The sequence below is a fragment of the Oreochromis niloticus genome, linkage group LG16, assembly GCF_001858045.2.
Source record: "Oreochromis niloticus isolate F11D_XX linkage group LG16, O_niloticus_UMD_NMBU, whole genome shotgun sequence".
Classification (NCBI taxonomy): Eukaryota; Metazoa; Chordata; class Actinopteri; order Cichliformes; family Cichlidae; genus Oreochromis; species Oreochromis niloticus.
The window spans coordinates 267,353-289,799 of record NC_031987.2 but is presented as its reverse complement, the minus strand read 5'-3'; the positions used below and the strand labels follow the sequence as shown (position 1 = coordinate 289,799).

Sequence of the window (22,447 nt, the reverse complement as noted above, 5' to 3'; positions counted from 1 at the left end):
CAGAGCACAGATCCTCCTCCAGCTACACGCAGATTAGCCCGTTCATAATATGATCTTTGTCTGCAGCCTCCCGGACAACTGCACAACAGGTGCAGATGAAAAACCACGACGGAGAAATCTGCTGACCCGGGCTGAATACCAAGGATGGGGGGGCGGGGCTTAGGGCTGGGGTTAACCCTCTGTGATCAAACAGGCTCGCTGTGTGGTCCCAGGACACGTTAGACATCACACACACACACACACACACACAGACACACACACACACACACACACACACACACACACACACACACACACAGACTCCGCCCACACACACACATTCTTTCACTCCAAAGGCAGAAAACACAATAGCAGAGTGTGTGTGTGTGAGAGATTGGGTGCACACAATCAATCGATCACTAACCAGGATCATCTAATCAATAGGACAGGGGTACCCTCATTCAGCACATCAGCAGTACCAGCCAGGTATGTGCCCACCTGGACACCAATAACACTTGTATGGATGAGGTGCCATCACATCCATATCCATGAATACATATCTAAACACAGGAGAGCCCAAAGGACAGTCACACTCTATATTAGGCCCAGTGTGTCCACATACTTTTAGTTTTTACCTGATTTCCATTCTAAACTTTCATCTGCAGTGTGTGTGTGTGTGTGTGTGTGTGTGTCCATTGTGTGTATGTTTTATGTCTCCATAATAATAGCTTATCATCATCAGTGATGCAGAATGGGCAGGGCCAGATTCTACCTGTTCTCAGCTCTGAAGCATACAGACAGACTAAAGCTCCGCCCACATATGTGGCTGATGGTGCATCTGGTTACCTGCAGATAAGCACCAGTCTGCCTTTTATCACTCGTGTTAAACTTTACAAACCAAAGCGTTGGTTTTCTTTGAGTGCTAATGGTAAACACACAAACACACACACACTTCCTCTACTTCCTGTGGACACCGTCACAGAGCAAGGAAATAAACACTTTCTGCTTAGAATTCCACCTTAAACTTCAAGGATAACATTCCACCTTAAATCCTCCCCGCCATGATTCCACCTTAAAGCAGAGAATGCAGCAGCAGGCTGAGGGTCCCGCGCTCTGATTGGTCGGTGGGCAGCAGGCACTGACCTCCCAAACAAAAGCCATTCACGCTGTTGTTTGCCTGCCAGGTCACCTGACCGAGGCAGAGTGGCAGATGTCACCGGGGGCAACGCAGGCAGCGCGTCCACCATTTTGTTCCCACACACACACACACACACACACACACACACCTGGTTTCAGAGGGTCTGTGTGTCCATTCAGGGACAAAACAGACGACACATCATAGAACGCCGCTCCTCCTCATACAAAGACACATTAGCCCCTCCTTCTTCCTCCTCCCCGGGTTTCATCTTCCTCCTGCTCCAACATTTCTGTCAGACTGGGAGGAAGGACAGATCGAACACTGGCTCAAGTGTCTGTCCGTCGACTCACACACGAAACATGACAATGATGTTAGAACATCACACTTACATCATTCATGATGACATCAGTCAGCTGACCCAACCCACAGGCACACACACACAGCAAAACAAAAAAAACAGAGAAGAAGAAATGTCAACAGAAAACACGACGGAGTCAAACTGCCTGTAGGGAGCGCTCACCTGCCGGGTTCTACTTCCTGTTTACGTCCGCATATTTCTGCCCTGTTACCGCCTCAGTGTCTCAGATTAGCTGATGATCACATAATCAGACTGATTGACCACTGATCACTTCCTGCAGCAGTGTCACAGTTTCATGGAAATCTCCACCTGACCTTCATCTCTGGCAGCCAATCACAGCTTTATGCCTGCTGTCAGTCATCTGTTGTGAGGAGTGGGCGGGGCTCCACAGTGCCTCCACTGCAGCTCTCAGGCTGAAATGTCACCTCCAGATGTTTGCTTCATCCCTGCAGGCTTGATCACTGTGACACGCTCCGCTGCCCCCGTAACATCCAGTGGGCGGAATCAATGATCCACATTGATGAGGTCACAGAGCGGCGTCCCCATGCAGGTGCTGCGTCTGGTTCCTGCCATTCGCTGTGAGGTAATGAAAGCAACTCTGCTCTGCCTCTTCTCTCTCTCTCTCTCTCTCTCTCCCTCCCTCTCTCGCTTGCTTGCTCAGAGCAGATCACCTGAGTAATGGGGGGGGGCACACGTTGCTGAGGAAATGAGGTCGCTGCCTAGCGGCTAGGAGCTGAAGTGAATCATCATAGAGAGAGCACATAGGTGAATATGGGCAGAAGTAAGTGGACACCTGATGTTACACTCACATATGGCTTAAATGGACAAAGACATAGCCATAGACACAGCAATAGTTTCAGCTAATAATTAAACTGCAGAGCCTAAAGTTTGTGGACAGCTCAGGGCTCACATATATAATGTTTAAATGGATATGGCCTTAAAATCTGTCCACATAGTTTTAAAATTTGTGTTACCCAGTCACCAAAAGTATTTGGACACATGGATGCCACTGCTAACAACATGTGTATGGATTTGACCACAAAGCCTGAAAACACTTTTGCTTGTGTAACACGTATATATTCAAAAGATGGCCGAGTCAAAAGTATGTGGAAAGCAGGCCGTGCGACATGACACTGGTTCAGACGCTATGATGGCCCCTGTGTGGATTACAGGCTCGGTCCGATGCACACGGACTTCCTCTGAACGCCCCAATCATCACCCGAAGCACCAACCCCGCAGTTCCTGTAACGCCCAGTAGAGGCTGCTTCAAACGGTGAAAATCCCTCTGTAGGTTCACACGTTTCTGCTCAAGAAGCAAACCTCCCCCGAGCTGCACGTGTGGACCGTGTTGGTGCTGCTGGAGCATTTTTAATGACTTCATGTGCTGGAATGGGGGGGGGGCATTTAATTCATTCTCATTTATCAACAGGAGTCAGTGCACAAACACACGCACCCCACTAACCATCAATGGTGCTGCTGTGGAGAGGGTAAGCAGCACCAAGTTCCTGGATGTGCACATCTCAGAAGATCCCTCCTGGTCAAAGGACACAGCATCGTGGTCAGCAAAGCCCAGCAGCGACTCCACTTACTCCTCAAACCATCAAAATACATGTGGGACTTCATTTGGATGGTTTGGGAAAATATTATGTCAAATAGATGTCCCCACAAGGATATGAAAACACGTCTGTGTCTGTGTGTGTGTGTGTGTCTGTTATCAGTGTGAAGGTGTGACAGCAGCAGTTCCTCTTTGAAGCGTCGGTTCTGAAACTGTTAATCAGGTTTTGGCACCTTGAGTGTTCAGGTCGGTTACAGCGGCGCGTCGGCCTCTGACCTCCACCCAGATACAGCAGCAGATAACACACACACACACACACACACACACACACACACACACAAACACACACACACTCATCTTTGAGCGAGTGTCACATGTCAAACATGTAGAACATGTAGAACAACAACAAGGTATCAGCACTTGCAGCACACTGATGTCACTTCCTGTCTGTCACAGAGACAGAAATGAGAAAAATAACATCAAACATTCAGTTTGTGTAAATCATGTGAATTTAATGTAACGACCTAAAAGACCTTTGTATCAGTGCCAGGCTCACAGCCTCCACTTTTCTCGATCGATCGATGAGTCCGAGAGATCGACTGATTCATCGATCGGTCGGTCATTTCTCTGCAGCTGAATGTTTACAGTTGAAGGAAGGAACTCTGATCGCTCCTCAGGTTAAATGAAATAATCAGAGCCATGGACAGATGTGCTGATGGTTGATCCATACATGAGCAGATGTTTATGACTTCAGTGTGCGAGCGCCGTGACGCCGTCACAGCCTCGGTTACTCACAAACACCGGGCCTCGCTCCATCAGTTCAGCAGCTTCACTGAAGGTTAGTGAGGAGGTGCCAAGGTGAAGCGAGCCTCGATCTGACAGCTAACGTTACTCCTATCAGCAGCTCCACCTCGCCGTGCCGTCTGATTACAGACGCAGCAGAGAGGAGACAGCGGCTGCGGAGCGCTGATAAGAGCCCACACCAACCGAAGGAGGACGAGGAGGTCAGAGGTGTGAATGGCGCTCTGCCTCACTGCTGTTTCTGCTACAGTTCAAGCACGAGTGCGCACACACACACACACACACACACACACACACACACACACACACACACACACAGGATCTTGTTCTACATGAATTCTGAAGCCTGTCAAACTTCATGTTTCTGTGTAAGTGTTTAATTAATCATCAGCCTGTGGCTGCTGGGGAAGGAGGGAGGGGGGCACGTGGAGCCCCCCACCAGTAAAATGTAGGTTACCTTAAGAGAAAGTCAGACTTTCAGTGTGAATTATGGATGGAGGCAGCACTGAGGACGTTTGAGGGTTTACAGCCCAGCAGCCTCTCAGGGGGTGGGTGTCTGAATTATTCATCTTCCCAGGTGGAGGATGAGTCTTTACAAAAGACGAAGAGGAGGAAGAAGAGGGTTATTAAATCCCTCCGATGAATACCTTCTCACAGCAGCGTTACTAAAACTTTCCCTCTAATAAATCATGACTGCAGGTATTTTAACTTCCCGCTGCTCCGGGAAACATCAGGAAGCGTCTCATCGCTTCTTAAAGCTCGCTGTCAGTTCCTGCCGTCACATTCACCGACTCACTGCCGGATCAGGACCGTCTGCACACAGCAACGGTCCTAATCCGGATCATAGAGCTCCCATAGCGGGACCAGACTCACTACAACACCTGATCCTACCTCAGCCCGCATCACGCCAACACTCACCTGAAACTCAAGCAGCATAACCCGAACACTTCCCTCCAACATTCAGCTGAACACCAGCCAGTCAAACCTCTGCCACCAGCAGGCAGCGGCATCAAACCCACGCTCAGTTTGGGGCCTGTGTTGAGTCTGACCGTCAGCTCAGTGTAAGTGAAACAGTAAAAACAAAAACACACAGAGATGGCATTTTAATAACCCCATAAACAACAGAAGGTAAGGGATCAATCACATGAATCAAAGACTGTAAAGTCAGCAGGTGTACTGAGACACGAGTCCGTCACCGTAACAACACAGGCCGCCATTTCACGAGCTGATCGACCACATGACTCACATCTGCGACGTCTGTTCCAGGTATTGCTTCACTGCGGACTGACTGGACTTCGGAGGTATTTTAGGTTCGTTCCTGGAACAGTTTGAGGTAGTGAAACTGCTGATGGAGTCACTTTAACTTTGACTCACAAGACCTTTGTCCACCACAACCTGCCGCCGGACACAACCGCTGGGCACGGAGGAGCAGAAGAAGAAGAAACCGCTGCTGTCAGCACATTCACAGTTCACCCAGAGTCACCATTTCACAGGCTTCTGTTTGCTCCTGACTGCTAACAGTAAAACCAAATCCAGAGCAGCTAGCACATAGCAAAGTACTAACATGTAATGGTTAACTTTTAAGTACTAGATAGCACGAGTAACCAGCTAAAACCTAGCTTATCTTACCGTACTTTATACTATCTTACAGTAAGTCAACTAATTCACTTAGAAGAAAGCGCCAAGCAGCTGCAAACTACAGCTAAATCATGAAGTAACCTGATCCTCTATACATGAGTGTAGCCGTCAGAACAGCGTGCCCACACCGACTGTGTTAAAGAGTAAACACAAAGCTAACAACAAAGAAATCGCATTTATAAACGGTCTCACGTTTGTTCTGATGTAATGATTCAAGTCCACTTTAAATAGCATACATAGTGAATTGTACACGACAAAGATGAATAATTATAGCAGCTGAACGGCTCACAGGTGGAGCATTGATCCATGTCATGCAGAGAAGCATGCTCTGCTGTGCAGAGCAGTCCAGAGTGTGGAGAACCAATCAGAGCAAATAAAGAGTGAAGCAAAAGAAGAGCAATGAGACGGTTTCAGGCCTGACGAGCAGAGCGGCTGCAGGCAGACGTGGACACGCGTGTTTGTGATTGTTGTAGCTGTGAGGTCAGTTTAAATGCCGTCTTTAAATCTTCTTAATCCAAAGGTCATTTGGCCTTTTCCAGAACGTTCTCCTACAATAATGACATAATTTACATGTGTTCTTTGTTACCTACTTGGTTATAAAATAGATTTTACCCTCATCATCTGTAATAAATTAAATAACTGAATGAACCTCTAAACTCAATCTTACATACTTTTTAAATCTAACTTGAGAACTACTTTTTTCAGACATGACTTCTGGAGTACACTGGTCCCTCGTTTATCGCGGATGAAATCTGCAAAGTAGGCAGCTTTATCTTTTACAATTATTATAGATGTTTTAAGGCTGTAAAACCCCTCACTACACACTTTATACACTTTTCTCAGACAGGCATGAACATTTTCACACTTTTCTCTCTTGTTTAAAAACTCTCAAAGTTCAAACCTTCATAGAAAAAAAATCCAGTATTATAGAATGAAACCAAAATCATCCTGAGGTAACGACGTTTCGTCGACATTGTTGTGTTTGTTGGAGAGAACACAATACTCTGTAAAAAAAGACAAAAAAAACCATGCAAAATTGCACCCAAAAAATATCCGCGAATAGCGAGGCCACGAAAGTTGAACTGTGTTACAGCGAGGGACCACTGTACTCAAAAAGGTATCAAGTTTATTATTAATAAATCAATAGTGTATTGATGGACTGATGTGTACCTGTGGGATTAGTGTTCTGAGTGTTCTGTTGAGGATCTCTGATCACTGATCAGCAGACAATCAGATAAACTGATCGTAACAGTTAATGGTTGAGTCATGTAAGCCAAACAGCCAATCAGAGCGCTGTGCTGAGCAGCAGTGAGTCAGCGCTGCGGGGGGGGGATGTAAATCAGGGGTGAAGGACAGACAGGAAGTGAGGTGTCATTAGAGCAGGTCAGCGCTCGCGGTCGCACCTTTGGACACACAGATGTGCTCATCCACCATGTGACCTGCGACCCCCACCAGAGTCACTCTCACTGCATGCCATCGATGGCGGCGAGGAGCAGCCAGTGAGGTGACAGGAACTGACAGGCATTCTGTCCTCGGGGTCGAACTTTCCACTCAAGTGGGCGAGCGTCTGTGGGGCACACAAAGCAAAGAAATGACTTCTGATGCATCGCACGCTCCTCGCTGTGACTCACCGACCAATCGCAGGACAGCTCGCAGCTCACAGTCTGGTGACTGACACCGGAGTGATGTCATCATCAGCTGCTCCACACTTACTGGTCCCAGTTACAACCAGCAGGGAGTGTGGGCGGAGCGTACTGTCCACATACTTAAATAAAATATGACATCACTACACAGGAAGTAATTTAACTTCCTGTGTAGTGACGTCGTAGTGATAAAGAAACCACAAAGTGTTTAAGCGTCCTCCTGAGCCTGCACGCCGGCGTGCCCGCAGAGAGTCGAGTCGCCGTGAGGCCGCTGACCTGAGCGGGAGCTGGGTGGGGGCGGGACAATGAGCCCGGTGTTACGGCGCTGTGGTCTCCATTAGACCTCTCAGGGGTCTCCACTTCCTGCCGCGGCTCAAAGGAAAAAAACGCCCTCATTTTACAAGGAAGAAGGCGACCGCTCAAACTGAGCTCCCGTCACACACTCGACTCCAACCGAACCCAGCACGCGCTGATCCTCAGCAAATGACCATCACACCTCAGACAACACGAACAAACTACAGACGCTCACTTCATCTCCATATTTGTGTATATAGATGATGATGATGGTGGTGATGAAGCAGCAGGTGCCTCTCTGCTGTGAAGCCGCAGCCTCCCTCGTCTGTCTGCTTAAAAACCACAAATGGCTGAGCGAGTCGCCGGGCGGCACTCAAAGCCTTTAAGTCCTCGCCGCACTTTACTCTTCCTCGTCTTTTATTCGTCCTCGTGACGTTAACGGTGAGCGTGCGGTCGAGCGGCTGCAAAATGGACAGCGTGTTTTACTGGAAGTGGTCATGGGAAACGAGAAAAAGATCAATTATCAGCTGATTTCCAACAGGCGACGAGGCGTTCACTGCCCGACGGAAACGTTAGAAAATGATAAAAGTAAAATTTCCCTGAAGAGAAAGAACCGTGACGCTCGGTGGAAGAAACGTCTGAGAGCCGTTCTGCCTCCGCAGTTATCACCTGACAGCGTGACGACGTTTTCCTCCATTTCTCTGTATCAGAGAGGAAATAAAAGACCCCGCCCTCATCAGGATGCACACACTCGTCAAGGAGTCACCAAGCTCACAAACGGAGACTTTTCTGTTTTCAAAACACCGTCACAGACACGTCACATCGACAGACCCGTTCAGTCATGTAAGAACACCTGAGCAGGTGTTCGAGCGCAGCAGAAGCAGCTTCCTCTGTGACGCTCTAATGGTAATGGACCGGTTTTAACTGGTTCTCAGATCAGGGTTCAGGTCCAGCTCAGGTTAGACACTGACCCGAGAGACAATGACCCAGTGTGTCTCAAACCTGCACACACACACACACACACACACACACACACACACACACACACACACACACACACAAATCACATGATGAGCGGCGAGGATGAGCGTTGCCTCAACTTCCTGAAAACTGATTGCACAACGAGTCTGCTTCATTACCTGATCGCAGCTGAAAAACAACTACTTCCGCCTTCTGTGAATAACGGAGAGGCGCGGGAAGACCTCGAACAATACCACGACCCGTAATGCTCTCTGCTCCGAGGTCTCAGACAGAGCAACACCCGCTCAGAGCAGCAAGGCAGAACCCAGGCCTTGAAACCACAATTTCAAATTTCGGCTTAGAGTTGAGAGGAGGACGTACGAGCAGCAGCTGAAAACTTTTTGGGTTAATGAGTTCATCGTCTTCATCATTAATCCTTTTATTCACCTCCTTCTTAAAGTCTTCACATGACCCAGCAGAACCTGACCCCAGACGTCCCCACAGTGGACAGCTTTCCTGTGGACACATCTGTCATAACTCAAACCGTCCAGACTTTGAGGTTCTCGTGGAGCCGTTTTTGGAATCTGAGGCCACACCGGCGTTCACAAGGACCGCCTCCTCTGATACCATCACATCCTTGGCACTGACGTAATTACAGAATGCAACAAAGCAACAGCTGTCCCGACGCCTGCAGTCACAACTAACCACCTGATGCTCAGGTGTTGAAAACTAGAACTCCTGTAACCTGGTAACAGTAACACGTCACTGTACAGTGATGACATCACTGCCTCTCAAAGGTTCATCTGCTGATCAGCTGATTCCAGTGTGGGGGGAGAAAACTTTACTTAACTCTTCATAACAAACACTAATCAGTTTATTCTGTCAGAGTCACCTACAGGTGTGTGTGTGTGTGTGTGTGTGTGTGTGTGTGTGTGAGGTGTGGTCTAAAGCTAGCACAATGCAGCATGAGTCAGGAATGAACAGAGACAGACGGAGACAAGCTTCTATTTCAGTCCACACACACTCACAGTAACACACACACTCACAGTAACACACACACACACACACACACACACACACACACACACACACACACACACACACACACCAGCCCCTCCCTGCAGGAAGCAGGATCACAGCAGCTCGTCCACTTTCCTCCTCTGACCCTTTGAAACCGGTCCGCTGGTTCTACGAGCTCCGGTGTTTCTGAGGCCCAGCCCACTCGGTGAATGAGGTCTGTTGTGTGAGGAGACGCCTGTGTGTCAGAGTCATGGCTCCTCCCTCTGAGGCGCTCCCCACAGCACACCAGGAAGTCACAGTGAGAAGCAAGTGTGAAACACACTGCACGCAAAACTAAGACTTGATTATTTCAGGTTCTGATGCAGTTTGGAAGTGACCTTTGAACTCTAATGGAAAATCCCCTTCAGATTAACCAGGGGAGAGATACCAGTTTTTTAGGAACACCCGATCCTTCCATCCGCCCAGCATCACATGGGCAGGCTCACAACGCTCAGGTCAGACCTGCCTCAAGTCTTCAGTCTGAGGCTGAAAAGCCTTCATCAGCCTTCATCATTCTATCCCTCCCCAGTCACGCTCTCACTGCTCTTCAAAATAAAAGTCCTCTATCCTGTCAACTAATTAAAGCGTTTAACCAAAGCGACTTCATCTCCGACACGTCATCAGGTTTCATTCTGCACCCTGAGTGTGAGACAATAGCACACTAATAAGAGGAGGAGCGTGTGACAGAGCGCCACGCTAATGAGAGGAAGAAGAAGAAGAAGAACAGAGTTTGTCTTTGTCAGCGAGCTGAAGAGGCTGTGAGAGAAGGAGCTCAGAGGAAACCCACCAATCAGAAGCAGGGATACAGGAGATGCTGAGTTCTGAACCACAGAGAGGAAGCAGGTGAGACAGGTGACAGGTGAGTTGGCATCACACAGGTAACCCAGTTCCTGTGGGCGACCCTGGCATCACTCTGAGAACGGAAACTCTAACAAATGTCAGCAAAACCTAAAATAACTGAAAATTTCCTTCCTGTGCCCAGAAACCACCGCAGCCCTCTGATAGCGGGGGAATCCCTGTGTGTCACCGAAACCCCAGCTTCAACACTACTGATCCATTTCCAGCTCTTCTCCTGCTCTGAGCATGTTTACAGAAAGTCAGAGCGAGCGCCTCCATCTGAGCATGTGAAGTCAGAGGTGGTGTCCCGCAGGGCTCTGCTCTCAGCCTGCCCAGGTATGCCCAGAGTCCGGAGGCTTCTCTGTTTTCTCCAGGTGACTCACAGCAGGAAGCTCGACCTTCACTGCACACCTCCCTGTCCTGTTTCGTCTCAGCGTCACACAAAAACAAATAAATGGCCTGTATTTGTATAGCGCTTTACTAGTCCCTAAGGACCCCAAAGCGCTTTACACATTCAGTCATCCACCCATTCACTCTCACATTCACACACTGGCAATGGTAAGCTACATTGTAGCCACAGCCACCCTGGGGCGCACTGACGCAACGGGTGAAGTGTCTTGCCCAAGGACACAACGAACGAGACTGTCGGAGCCGGGGCTCGAACCGGCAACCTTCCGATTACAAGACGAACTGTCAACTCTTGAGCCCCTTAAGCCACGATAAACATTGTTTAACTTTCAGTCTGCAGCTAACAACTGTGCACACGGCCAATCACAGCCAACCAATTAGATGTTGGCCGAAAAAATAAAATTACCAAAGGTGAAGCAAGGTGGGGCAAGCGCAAACATCTGACATTAATCAGCTTACATCAAACATAAACATTAAACTTGCCGTTGTTGACAGCCTACTGATGTATTTACCTCACAGCTGATGATGAACACAGGAACGCAAAGCCATAAATGAGTCACCTAATCCAAGCAGACCGGTTACCCTCATAGTTAAACTCGTAAATATGGATGAAAACATTTAGTGTCATATTCAATCATTCTAATACAGTACTCAGCCCTATCAGAGTCCCTCTGACAGGTGACAGCTTTATAGTTTATGTCACCATTTTTACTCTTTGAGTCTAGAAACTTTAAAACGACATCTGCAGCAAAGAATCAGCGGCAGCAGGTTCAACGTTTCTGGTGGTTCTGTTTATTCCGATGGTTCTGATGGTTCTATTGGCTCTAATGATATGGATGCTTCTAATGATTCGGATGGTTCTAATGTTAGGGAGTCGTCCTCCTGTATTCCTGCTGGTGCTGAGTGCAGAAGCCTGTGAAGTTTTCGGGTATGAACTATCGAGCCTCTTTGAGTTTTACTGATGAGTGCACACATGAATAAATGCTCACAGTCTGAAACTCAAACATGTCACGTCCTCACTCGCTCGTATTTCTTCTTTAGTCACTGACATAAAGTCCCACAGACTGAACGAGGCATGCGCAAGTTCAGTCGAGCCACCAAGTCAGACGTTCCTGGGCTTCAAACGCCTGAATGTCCCTCAGTCCCCGACTCCAGGGACGTGAGGCGGCCTCTGGCTGCCAAGCGGTCCTGAGGTCACAACCTCACTGTCCGGGCAAAACAGGAAAGAGACAAACACATGCCGTCCATGCAGGGCCGCAGGAACACTATTGTCTGAAAACTGGCCGAACACACTGAGGGCTGAACACTGCCAACACCACCCAGGAACCAGATTGAGAACCAGAGCAGGAAACAGACTGAGGCTCCGGTCTGTGAACGGGACAGCTGAGCAGAAACTTCAAACTTAAAAGGAGCTGGACAAACATGAGGTTTCATCAGTCACATCCAGCTGACTCAGCGTGAACTCACTGAGCGCGCTCTAAGACATGACCCACACAGCGCTGAAGGTTCGAACCCTCAGCCTCAGCACGGAGGTGAGCGGAGCAGAATTGGGAAGTGTGAAAGAAGAAAAGGAAATAGAAGAAGAGTGTGAGGGCATAACGGGAGGTGTGTGTGTTCTCAGAAATAGAAGAAGAAGCAACAGTGCGGTGACGAGGTCGCCAAAGCCCGGAGAAACGGTGTGTCAGCACATCGCAGCAGAGGGAAGTGAGGGCCGGCGAGCCGAGTGTCGACACGAGAAAGGGGAAGCCGGCCGTGTGACTGTTTATCTGCACTCGTTTTTACCTGCTTTCACACGTCCGAGTGCTGCGCCGCACCGGAAAAACAAAAGCAGAAGAAGAAGAAGCAGAATTAGAGTGTGAGCAGAGAGAAACACTGCAAACACACACAGCCATACCAGAAAATAGCCACAACCCATCCCGAATACTCACAGAGCACCCAGCTACTGCAAATACTCACAGAGAGTTTCTGCTGAGGCTTGTGACAGACTTCAGGTCTGTCCAGCAGTGGTACACAGACCTTCAGTGCTTCCTGCTCGGGCTTAGAGGGTCAGCCTGAGGAAGTCAGGGAGCAGACCACCATCGAGTTTAAAGATCACCTGTGTGTGAATGTGTGTGTGAATGTGTGGATGACTGAATGTAGTGTAAAGCGCTTTGGGGTCGATAGGGACTAAGTAAAGCGCTATACAAATACAGGCCATTTACCATTTACCATGTTAGTTATTCATGGATGGTGGAGGGAGAAGTTCCTGTGAGCGTCGAGTTCAGGAGCATCTTTAACCTGCTCATCAAACCCGGTCTGCACAGGTGAGAGGAGAACATGGGCTTTAAATGCAGATGTGAGTGCGTGGCCCAGATGTGGCCCACAGCAGGCGGTGACCCAGGCTGACTCAGGTCAGGTTCACCTTTAACATGCCAAAACTCAGCCGTGCTCCAACTGAGCTCGCTCAGTAAACGCTGTCACACACGAGTCACGCATGAATCATGACAGATTTGGTAAAGCCTGGCTTAGGCCCATGGCGGGCTGATGGCGGCTCTGTGCAGTCAGACAGCAGAGTGAAGGCTGTGAGTCGACTTGAGGCACAACAAAATTGATTCTGTGTGAAGCTCAAACAGCTCCACCATGAAGAACCCAGCTCCTCCTCCTCTCGCCATGGCAGCAGAAAGCTCGCGGCCTGCTCTGAGAATCTTGCCACCCATCCCCATCGACCCACCGGCTTTTCTTTGGGTACGGTCGATGACTTGAGCTAGGACTTCACTAAATTCTCTTCTGGTCCGTTGCACGAATACACGAGTCCGACAGCGATTATTGTCTGCCATCGCTCGGATCAATTTGCATTTAACCCAGATTCTGAGACCAAAGAGGACTGTCAGAGAAACGGGGACAGGAAGCGGTCTTAACACCGTCTTTGTGCGCGCCTCATCTCTGCTGGTGTACACTCAGCCATAAATCACCGTCTTCACATTCAGCGTGCCAGACGCCCAGGACAAAAGAGGCTCCTGCGACCCCCCCCCACCGATACCCCGGGGCGGCCTGTGTCCACTGGGTCACCTAGTTCGGCCCCATGGGGGGGAGGGGCTTTTCCCAGGCTCATTAGAGCGGTGAAGGCGAGGAGGAGTGGGGTTGTGTGGGGAGGCCAGCCTGGTGGGGTCATTAGTTTCAGGTGAACTGGTTTACCCGGCAACTGGACAGACTCCCAGTATAACCACTAAGAGCTGCACACTCACACCACAGGCAGCTCCCAGCTGCAGGTTCAGCGCACGTCCAGGCGTCCCCACAGAGCCACGCGTCAGCCAACCTGTTAGCATCAATGCTGTTAGCATCAACGCTGTTAGCAGCAGGCTAAAAATCTGTTGTCACTTCCTGTGTAAATGCCTCTGTAGCGTCAGGGTTAGCACGAGCCAGCTGAAGCACCGTCTGCTCTGAAATATGAAAACATTGGCAACTGAAAGCGCTCCCAGCAGCGGGGAATGATGGCGCACAGCGTTAGGCTAACGCGCTGATCTGGCTGAAATGGTTCATCGTGTCAGCGCGAGTTTCCTTCAGCTCGCACATGTCTGAACATCAGCCATGTTCAGAGCACCGACGATGATGAGGCGCCTTCGGTAAGTCACCGGTGGGGCCCGAACGCGCTCTCTATCACGGCGTGCTGCTTTAACCTACATGTGCGACCGGATGCGGGCACCTCATCGACTGACCCGGTTCCGGCCATCGTACTGTCACACTGCTGTACCTCCATCCATGTGTGAAGCCACCCAGACTGTAACACGCCTCATGTGTGTCACAGCGATCAATCGCAAACACAACACGGTGAGCGGCAGGGGAAGAAAGAGCACGCTCATATCAATGACCTCTATTGACCGAGCCGGGCGCATGCAGCCAGTGGGCGCTCACAAAGCCGGCCTTTCAAGTTCATCTGGACTGATGTAATAAAATTGACACATGCAGTCGGATGAATTCTGGGGCGCCGTTACCTAAACGCTGCCCTGCAAAGTGCTGTCTCCGCCCCTCACTGCAAACGAATCAATTACAGAGCAGCGTAATCCTGTTAGGGGCATGAATGCATTCCTCCCCGCTGGCAGGTGCTGGCAGGCTGAGGGGCTTACTGGAGCAGGCCGTATCAAAGCCGGGGTTTATCTGCCACATTAGGGCTGCGGCGAGCAGCCGAGGACGAGCCGATGCGCCTGTGCTCAGCGCCGACACAATGAGACCCTGTCCCGCGGCTTCCTCTCACTCATCCACGACCGAGCCTCAGAGGAGCTGTTATTTCTGCTGCTGCACTCGCCTCAGCCTCACCAGGAAATCCACCCATACAGCCTGAGATCAGTCAGAGGATGGAGATGGTTCAGCCCTTTTTGACGAGTGTGAGCTGATGAAGTTGAGTCGAGCTCAGGAAAAACGATCCTGAACCTTTACCCAGAATGCACTTTGTGACTGACGACCTGCTTTTTGCTCCACTGTTCAGCTGGCCGAGGAGCAGAAACTGATCCGGTGTCAGCATGAAAGCTTCCTGTGATTTCTGCTGTTTATGCCGGTGCGAGGATCAATATACATATATACATATGGGGGGAGGGGAAAAGGGGGGCCCCCGACCGTCGGCCCCGATTCACCCACACTATTGTACACAGAGGGTGTGTTTGTGTGTGTGTGTGTGTGTGTGTGTTGGGGGGGGATAAATGGCTGCATGTTAACCACGTTTGACAGGCTGCACAAAAGGGTCAGAGGAGGGACACCTCGGGTCCCATGACGCAACCTATACACCCCCCGCCCCATTGCCCTCCTCCTCCTCAGCAGCCAGACTTCCTGTTGCTCTCCCGTGTCTTCCTGCCTCTGTGCTGTCAGAGAGGTCACAGCTGACTGTAACGGCACCGTGGCTCAGCGCGGTTACAGGACCGTTCCACACTCTGATCACTAACACACATCTACTTCCTGTGCCCGATGATAAAAGGATCAGCTGTGTGTCTCTATGAGGACAGGTTATTTCTGCTTGCATGCGTTTCCTGCTGCTGTGACTTTGTTGTCCCGATGACTCTGAGCCGCCGTACGTCGCCCGGTGCGTTCTGTAATGAGGCGGCGTGGACAAAGGTGGCGGGCTGAGGGAGAATGAAGCGTCTGTCAGGCTGCAGGACTTTCACGGCTGGGAGGGGGATTATTCTCCCCCTAACCTTTTCAGCTCCGCCTGCTCCTTTGATGGCTGACAGACTCACAAAGGCACCTGCCCCATCCCCAAGTGTCCCTCGCCGCCCCGGCCTCTCCTCCCCTGACCTGACCGGCATTCCTGGCCCACGGGAGGTCCTCCCCATGGCTACCTTTACGCCCCCCACCCACACCAAAGTCTGGTAATCCCACGGCAAACAGAGGCCGTGCACGAGACTTCTCACAGCCTCTCGGCTCAAAGGTGGACGACCGATCAGCCCGTCACCGTGGGAACCAAGGCCGGGAGAGAAATCAGTGAAAGGCATTGTGGGATCGGTGTGAGGAGGCGGCGTGGTGTCGGCGAACACTCAGACCGAGACTTTACAAAAAGATTTGAACGTGTCCTGTTCTCAATCTTTATTTAAACGGGAAGTTGTCTGATGTCACCCTGATCACATGGTCTCGTTTCAATCAAATGACTGTTCCAGTGGAAACCTGAAAAGAGCCTGTGTAAGCAACAATGATGAGTTTCATCTTCGTCCGCGTCACCGTGACCCGTGGCTGTATGAATACTCTCAGCAGTGAGGCAAACGCAGACTGTGCCGTCACGGCGCTCAGACACAAAGAAGAAGAAGAAGGAGGAGAAGGTTCCATCAGCCTTCAGCTGTCACAGCACTACACACACACACCGAGTCAGATGAGCCCTGAGGCCCCGCCTACACTTACTGCCACGCCCACTCATGCAGCAAATCATTTTACATGCTGGTGAGAACCGTAAGGACTCAGACTCATCTTTTGTGTTTCTTGGTGGACTTCCTGTTTAATTTTTTTACACAGTGAAAAAGATTTATTATTTGAGTGTTTTGCGGTCATTAGTCTGAGTCTGTGTGTGTTTGGACAATGACCTTCAGCCCGACGCGCCAGGATGATGACTCCGATGATGCTGAAGGCTCGGGGTATGTAATGACCCTGCAGGACACCCACCCAGTCCCTGCCTACACACTCGGTGCTTCTAACTGAGCGGGCTCAGTTCTTGTAGCTTGCCGCGTTCGGGTGTTCACCGCGCCGCAGAGGTGGAGAAGTTTCCCTCAGCCCAGCCTCTACGAGCAGCTTTGACAGGAGTGTCAGCTCCATTACCTCACACTCTGAGGGCAGTCCGGCAGGACCGGGCCCGAGGCGGTGAGCTTGCACCAAGCAGTGCCTCATTACTTTGATTGGCAGATCAGTGACCGGGACGTGGCCCGAGGACGTTCTTCTGAGTGGACGGAAAATCCTCCTGAACTCCAGAGGTGAAAGTGAGCCAAGTCCTCCAGAGACACAAACTCAGGGAGATGGGCAGGAGAGCAAACTCTGTTCCTTCTAGGCCCCTTAAAACACACTTCCTGTTTAGAGGTCAGAGACGGGCCATCGGAGTCACAAACATTCGGTAGTTGTAGTTCAGTATTTCATTTCCAAACGGCTGCTGGGCTCGTCTCTCACACTCTCTGCCTGAGGCTCTGTAGGACCTCCAGCCCACTCAGCTGAAGATCAGCATACCCCCACAATTTAACTCACTGCATCTTCAGTCAGTCTGAACTGCCTCAGCATTCACCTGGCCCAGTACCATCCCTTAATGTGTTGATGAGCTCTGGTTGCCTCACTGGTTTAAATCAGAACCATGAGGAGGCCGTGGTGATGGACAGCGGACAATAGGAAAGCTGGATATGGAGGTGTGTGTGTGTGTGTGTGTGTGTGTGTGTGTGTGTGTTCAAGAGTTATTCAGCCGTATGCTGGCTGGACACATAGATGTCCTGACACCTTAATCCAGCCATCCGTTATTGATTGTTCCCCCTGTGTGTGTGTGTGTGTGACCTTGCCGCAGGACCCAATCAAACAAACCTTTGCTGTGAGGGAGGGGCCATTGAGAGTGTGAGTGCAGCAGAGCGAACAGGTCTGATCATGTGACCACTCAAACGACCAAATGTAAACATTCAAAAATAAAAAAGTGAAATTCAAGATAAATGAAGAATAAAAAGAAAAGAAATAAACTGAGAAACACACAAAGTTTATAAGGAGAAACATAAAATAATATCTAACTAAAAATCTTAAACACATAACACCTTGTTTTAAAATGTATAAATGTAAATTGAACAGACAAATCATGAAATTATTTTAAAGTCATAAATATATTATTTAATTTAAAATTGTAACGTACAAACAAAAGATGAATACAAGTTTAATCATTACAAAAATGAAACTTTTCTTTTTAAAAATAAAAATTATAACAAGTAAAGTAAATAATCAGAATGATAAAAAATAATAAAGTTAAAACATCCAAAACAAAAATTTGGTGATTTTTGTGTTTTAATTATGTTAAAAATATTAAATTAAATTAATTAAATCTTTTAATGATACTCACACCTGTTATACAGTCTGTGTGTGTGTCTGTGTGTGTGTGTGTGTCTGTGCGTGTGTCTGTGTTTGTGTGTCTGTGTGTTATCTGCACGGCAACCTCGGCCGTGACCTTGGCGGTGAACGTGTGTTTAGGCTAACGGCGACAAAGCGTCACCGGACGGCTCATCGCTCACTCATGAAGAAAATGTGCAAATGGCTACACGATGGACACACACACACACACACACACACACACACACACACACGTCAGTCGCCTTAAAACACGACAAACAGCAGAGAAGTTTACCACCAACACTGTTCCACTGCACACCAACCTGAGCATCACAGTTACCTGTTGAAGTCCCACTGTGAGCTCAGGAGCGATGACATCACCAGGGTGATCGGCAGAGGCGAGCGAACAGGCCTTCACAGAGCCCACATGTCTCACCTCCCACTTCTTCCTTTTCTAGAAATCAGCCTCAGAACAAGAAATGCCGCAGCGAAACTTCATCTCAGAAACTGACGTGCTGACCTCATCAGGATTTCATTCGACCACAGACAGGAGTTACAGCCCACAGCGGGCCGACGGTACTCCAGCAGAACATCTGAGGAACCCGAGAGGCCGATCTCAGCTCAGAGACACAGAGACACGTCCATGGGCCTGTTCGTAAAGACCCGTTTTACAACTTACACATGATCCACAGAAATGCAGGAGAACGCATGTCTGCCTCGAACAACAAGAAAGATATCTGAAAAAAAAAAGTATCTAAATAAAAATGTTAAAGTAAAAGTGTCACACATGCCTGACAGAACGACAAAAGTCTGAAGGAAACAGAAATCAGGTGCTTTCTGTTTTTAATGAACTTAAACCCACGATGAATGCATCAGTCTGAACTCACTGTTTCTGTTGGTCATGTGACAGTGATGTCACTGTGATGGGACGTTTTATTTTGGCAGGACAGCATTAAGCAGACTTCGTGTTGTTAATACAATTTGAACAAAGGGCCCGTTCTTCAGCGAGCCGGCCGGGCTCCTCCTCCCTGTCCCACCAGAGGTGTTTGCTCAAGTAAATCTGCCTAAATCCTGCCGGGGGGGGCAAATAATCTGCAGTCATTCACAATAAAAGCACACTGGGAGGGCGGGGGCTCAAAAATTAGGGATTCATATCACATGCTGCATTTTAAACTTGATTCCTGACCTGTGAGGGAGCTGATGCTGCAGCACAGCGGAGGGACGAGGGAGGCAGGCGGGCAATCCTGCACAATCACGCACGCACGCACACACACACACACGTTCATTTAAACACATTAAAGCTGCCCTCTAAATCCTCGTTAGTCGTTCCTGTAGAAATTATTCTTTGACGCGAGTTGAACATCAAAATTGAACAAAAACCAAAAGAAAAACATGAAAAATAAAATTAAATCCAGAAAAATAAAAACAGGATTCATTTAAAATAAATATTTTCTGTCACACAGAAAAGTAAAGGTGAGAAAAGGAGGACATCCCACCGTGAATATTCAAAAAACGAAAGACTGAAACAAATGTGATGGGCGGGACCAAAGCTGTGACATCATGAACACATTTAATAAACATCCTCCGACCCAGTCAGTTGACAGCTGCGTGTTTAAGGGTCGCCATAAAGTTCAGAGGATGAGTAGGGGCGAGGAAAACGAAGCTGAGCGCAAATCATAGGGGGAGGGGCTTAATGCAGGCCATACACACACCTTCATCCACCTTCCTACTTTCTTTTATTAACCTCACTGCTTTTCTCTGCCCTCCATCTTTCTTTTCATGTGAGGTGGCGTAGCGAGCGTTCCCAGCGCCGTTGCAGCCTCTGAGTGCTGATTAAGGACGAAGAGAGCAGTGCTTTCTTTGTTCTGCCCCCAGGGGGGCGCTTACTGAGGAGGGGGCAGATATGAAAGACACTGAGGTCAGGGAGGAGGAGGAGGAGGAGGAGAGCGATGGCACGACAACGGACCAGGGAGCTTTACGGGGACATAAACCTGGACCGTCACCAACGGACAGGCACACAGCAGGTCCTAACGGGGGGGGTCAGCACGTCAGCCAGTTTACACACACACACACACACACACACACACACAGTGTAAAACACAGGAAGTGAAAATGTTTGACGACCAAACGATGAAGAGCTGTCAGTAAAATTCCCCCGAAGTGGTGAAGCACACGCACTGAGCACGTTCTGTGATGATAACACTTCAATCTGACACACACATACACACACACACTCTGACCTGTCAGGGGTCACCTGCTGATCTGGGATCCGCCTGAATGCTGGAATCAATGACTCCAAATGTTACAGGTGTTGGGCCCTGCAGTGAGGACTGACAGCCTGAGCCTCAGTGTGTTTCTGAATATTTCCTGAACAGTTGTGCGTTTGTGCGTATTTACAGCTCGTCTGCAGCGGCGCTCGTCTTGAGCGGTGAGCATGCTTCGTGTTCAGTGTCCGACACATTTCAGTAGATTCACAGCGTCTCTGTCTCTGAATAAAAACCTTACCAACATGAAACACTCAGCTGTGACGGCAGACACACATGCACACAGACACACACCAACACAGCAGAGTGTGCACGACCTCTGCTGATGTTGGATCGCGTGTGGAGGCGAGGTTTATCAGAGCTGGCCGTCCCCGCGCCTTCAGGCGTTCGCCACATAATCCACAGAAACCTCCATCAGCCGCACACAGCTGCGTCCACACATCTATGAGGCCGAAACCACCAGGTCCACCTCCTGGTCCTGGTCCAGATCCTGGTCCAGGTTGGGGTTCAGGTCTAGGCTCTGCTCCGTCTTTGTGTCACAGATGCTGCTTTAAAGCGGCTCCTGCACCGCCGGGACAATGACACGGCTGTGAGACATGTGGCATGAATGGTGCAGCAGGCGGCCTGACACGGCTGCAGGAGGGGTCGCCTTACACACACACACACACACACACACACACACACACACAGTCATTGCTGTTGGCGGCTCGGCTGTGCAGGAATCCTCGACTCACACAGACAGACTCGGACTCAAACCTGTGATTTCTTCACCACATCAGCTCCGTTTAAATTTAAACGCGTCCCAAAAACAAACCCGTGTGCACTTTTATGACATGTGACCTCCTCCTTCTTCTCCACCCAAAGAGAAGAGACCATGGAGACTCAGAGAAAAACCCACGAGAGACAAAAAGCAGCAGGACAAACAGTTGCAGCCTCACAGCTGGATGGGACAGCCAGAGGTGGAGGAGGCCCTTCAGATCCTCTTACACCCCCCCACCCCGAACCGTCACCGTGACCTCCACCCCATCAACAACAACCCCCCGAGGACCCCGAGAGGAGGAGACGGAGCCACATCAAGAGACGGGGACAAACCACAGCAGCGTGAAAACACAGGAGACAAAATCTTTCGTTGTACTATTGTACATGTATGTATGTATATATATACACATACACACATACACTGTGCATGACCATGCAGAGACAGTAAAGAGTTATCTTGTATCTCATCTAATAAAAACAAATGATTTCATTTTCACGAATTTTGTGTTTGTGAGGCTCAAACGTGTTTCGAGGAAATGAAAGTTTAAATGTTTAAACCAAAATTCACAAAGTGTGACACAAAAACTCAAACAGTCCAAACTCTCTTTCACTTCCGGTCCCTCTCACCTGTCCGTTTGTTTGTTTTCACATAAAATAAACAAACATGGGAATGAACTCCACGGCTCCGCGCGGACCCGCAGGTCTGCGCGCGTGTAACGGTCCTCGTGCCCAGCTGAGCGCAGACCTCCGCCCCGCCCGGAGCAGCGCCTCCCGGTCCCGTCAGAAAGTTTGAGGCCGGCCCCACGCGCCGTGCCCGGGGCCGTGACAGTGTGTGAGTCGGTGTGTGTGTGTGTGTGTGTGTGTGTGTTCGTACCGTTCTTCCTCCGGGGGTTGGCCTGTTTTCGTCTCTTGCAGCGGGGACCCTCCGCCATGATCTCCGGCTTCATTGATCACTGAGTCCGCGGCTCCTGCTGCTCCTTCTGCTCCTGCTGACGGCGGCACAGACACAGTAAATCCCGGAGCAGCAGCTCCTCGCGGACCTCGCGCTCACACTAACGTGCGCACACTTTGCGCTCACTTTCTGGGAGTTTGCGCACCTCCGCCCCGCGTGCCCGTCCGCCTGATCTGAGCGGAGTGTGTGGCGCTGTGACAGAGGAGGAGGAGACACACACACACACACACACACACACACACACACACACACACACACACACACACACACTAACACCCATACTG

At 49.7% G+C, this 22,447-nt stretch overlaps 1 protein-coding gene across 1 annotated transcript in view; it reads right to left on the bottom strand.

The window, feature by feature from the left end:
* zeb2a (zinc finger E-box binding homeobox 2a) overlaps nucleotides 1-22,366 on the bottom strand; it is a 36,728-nt gene extending 14,362 nt beyond the window's left edge. The window contains 2 exon segments of the mRNA XM_025904082.1: nucleotides 12,453-12,473; nucleotides 22,086-22,366. Of these exon segments, the coding sequence (XP_025759867.1) occupies nucleotides 12,453-12,473; nucleotides 22,086-22,158 (94 nt within the window). The 5' untranslated portion in view covers nucleotides 22,159-22,366.
* Nucleotides 22,367-22,447: the final 81 nt, after the last annotated feature.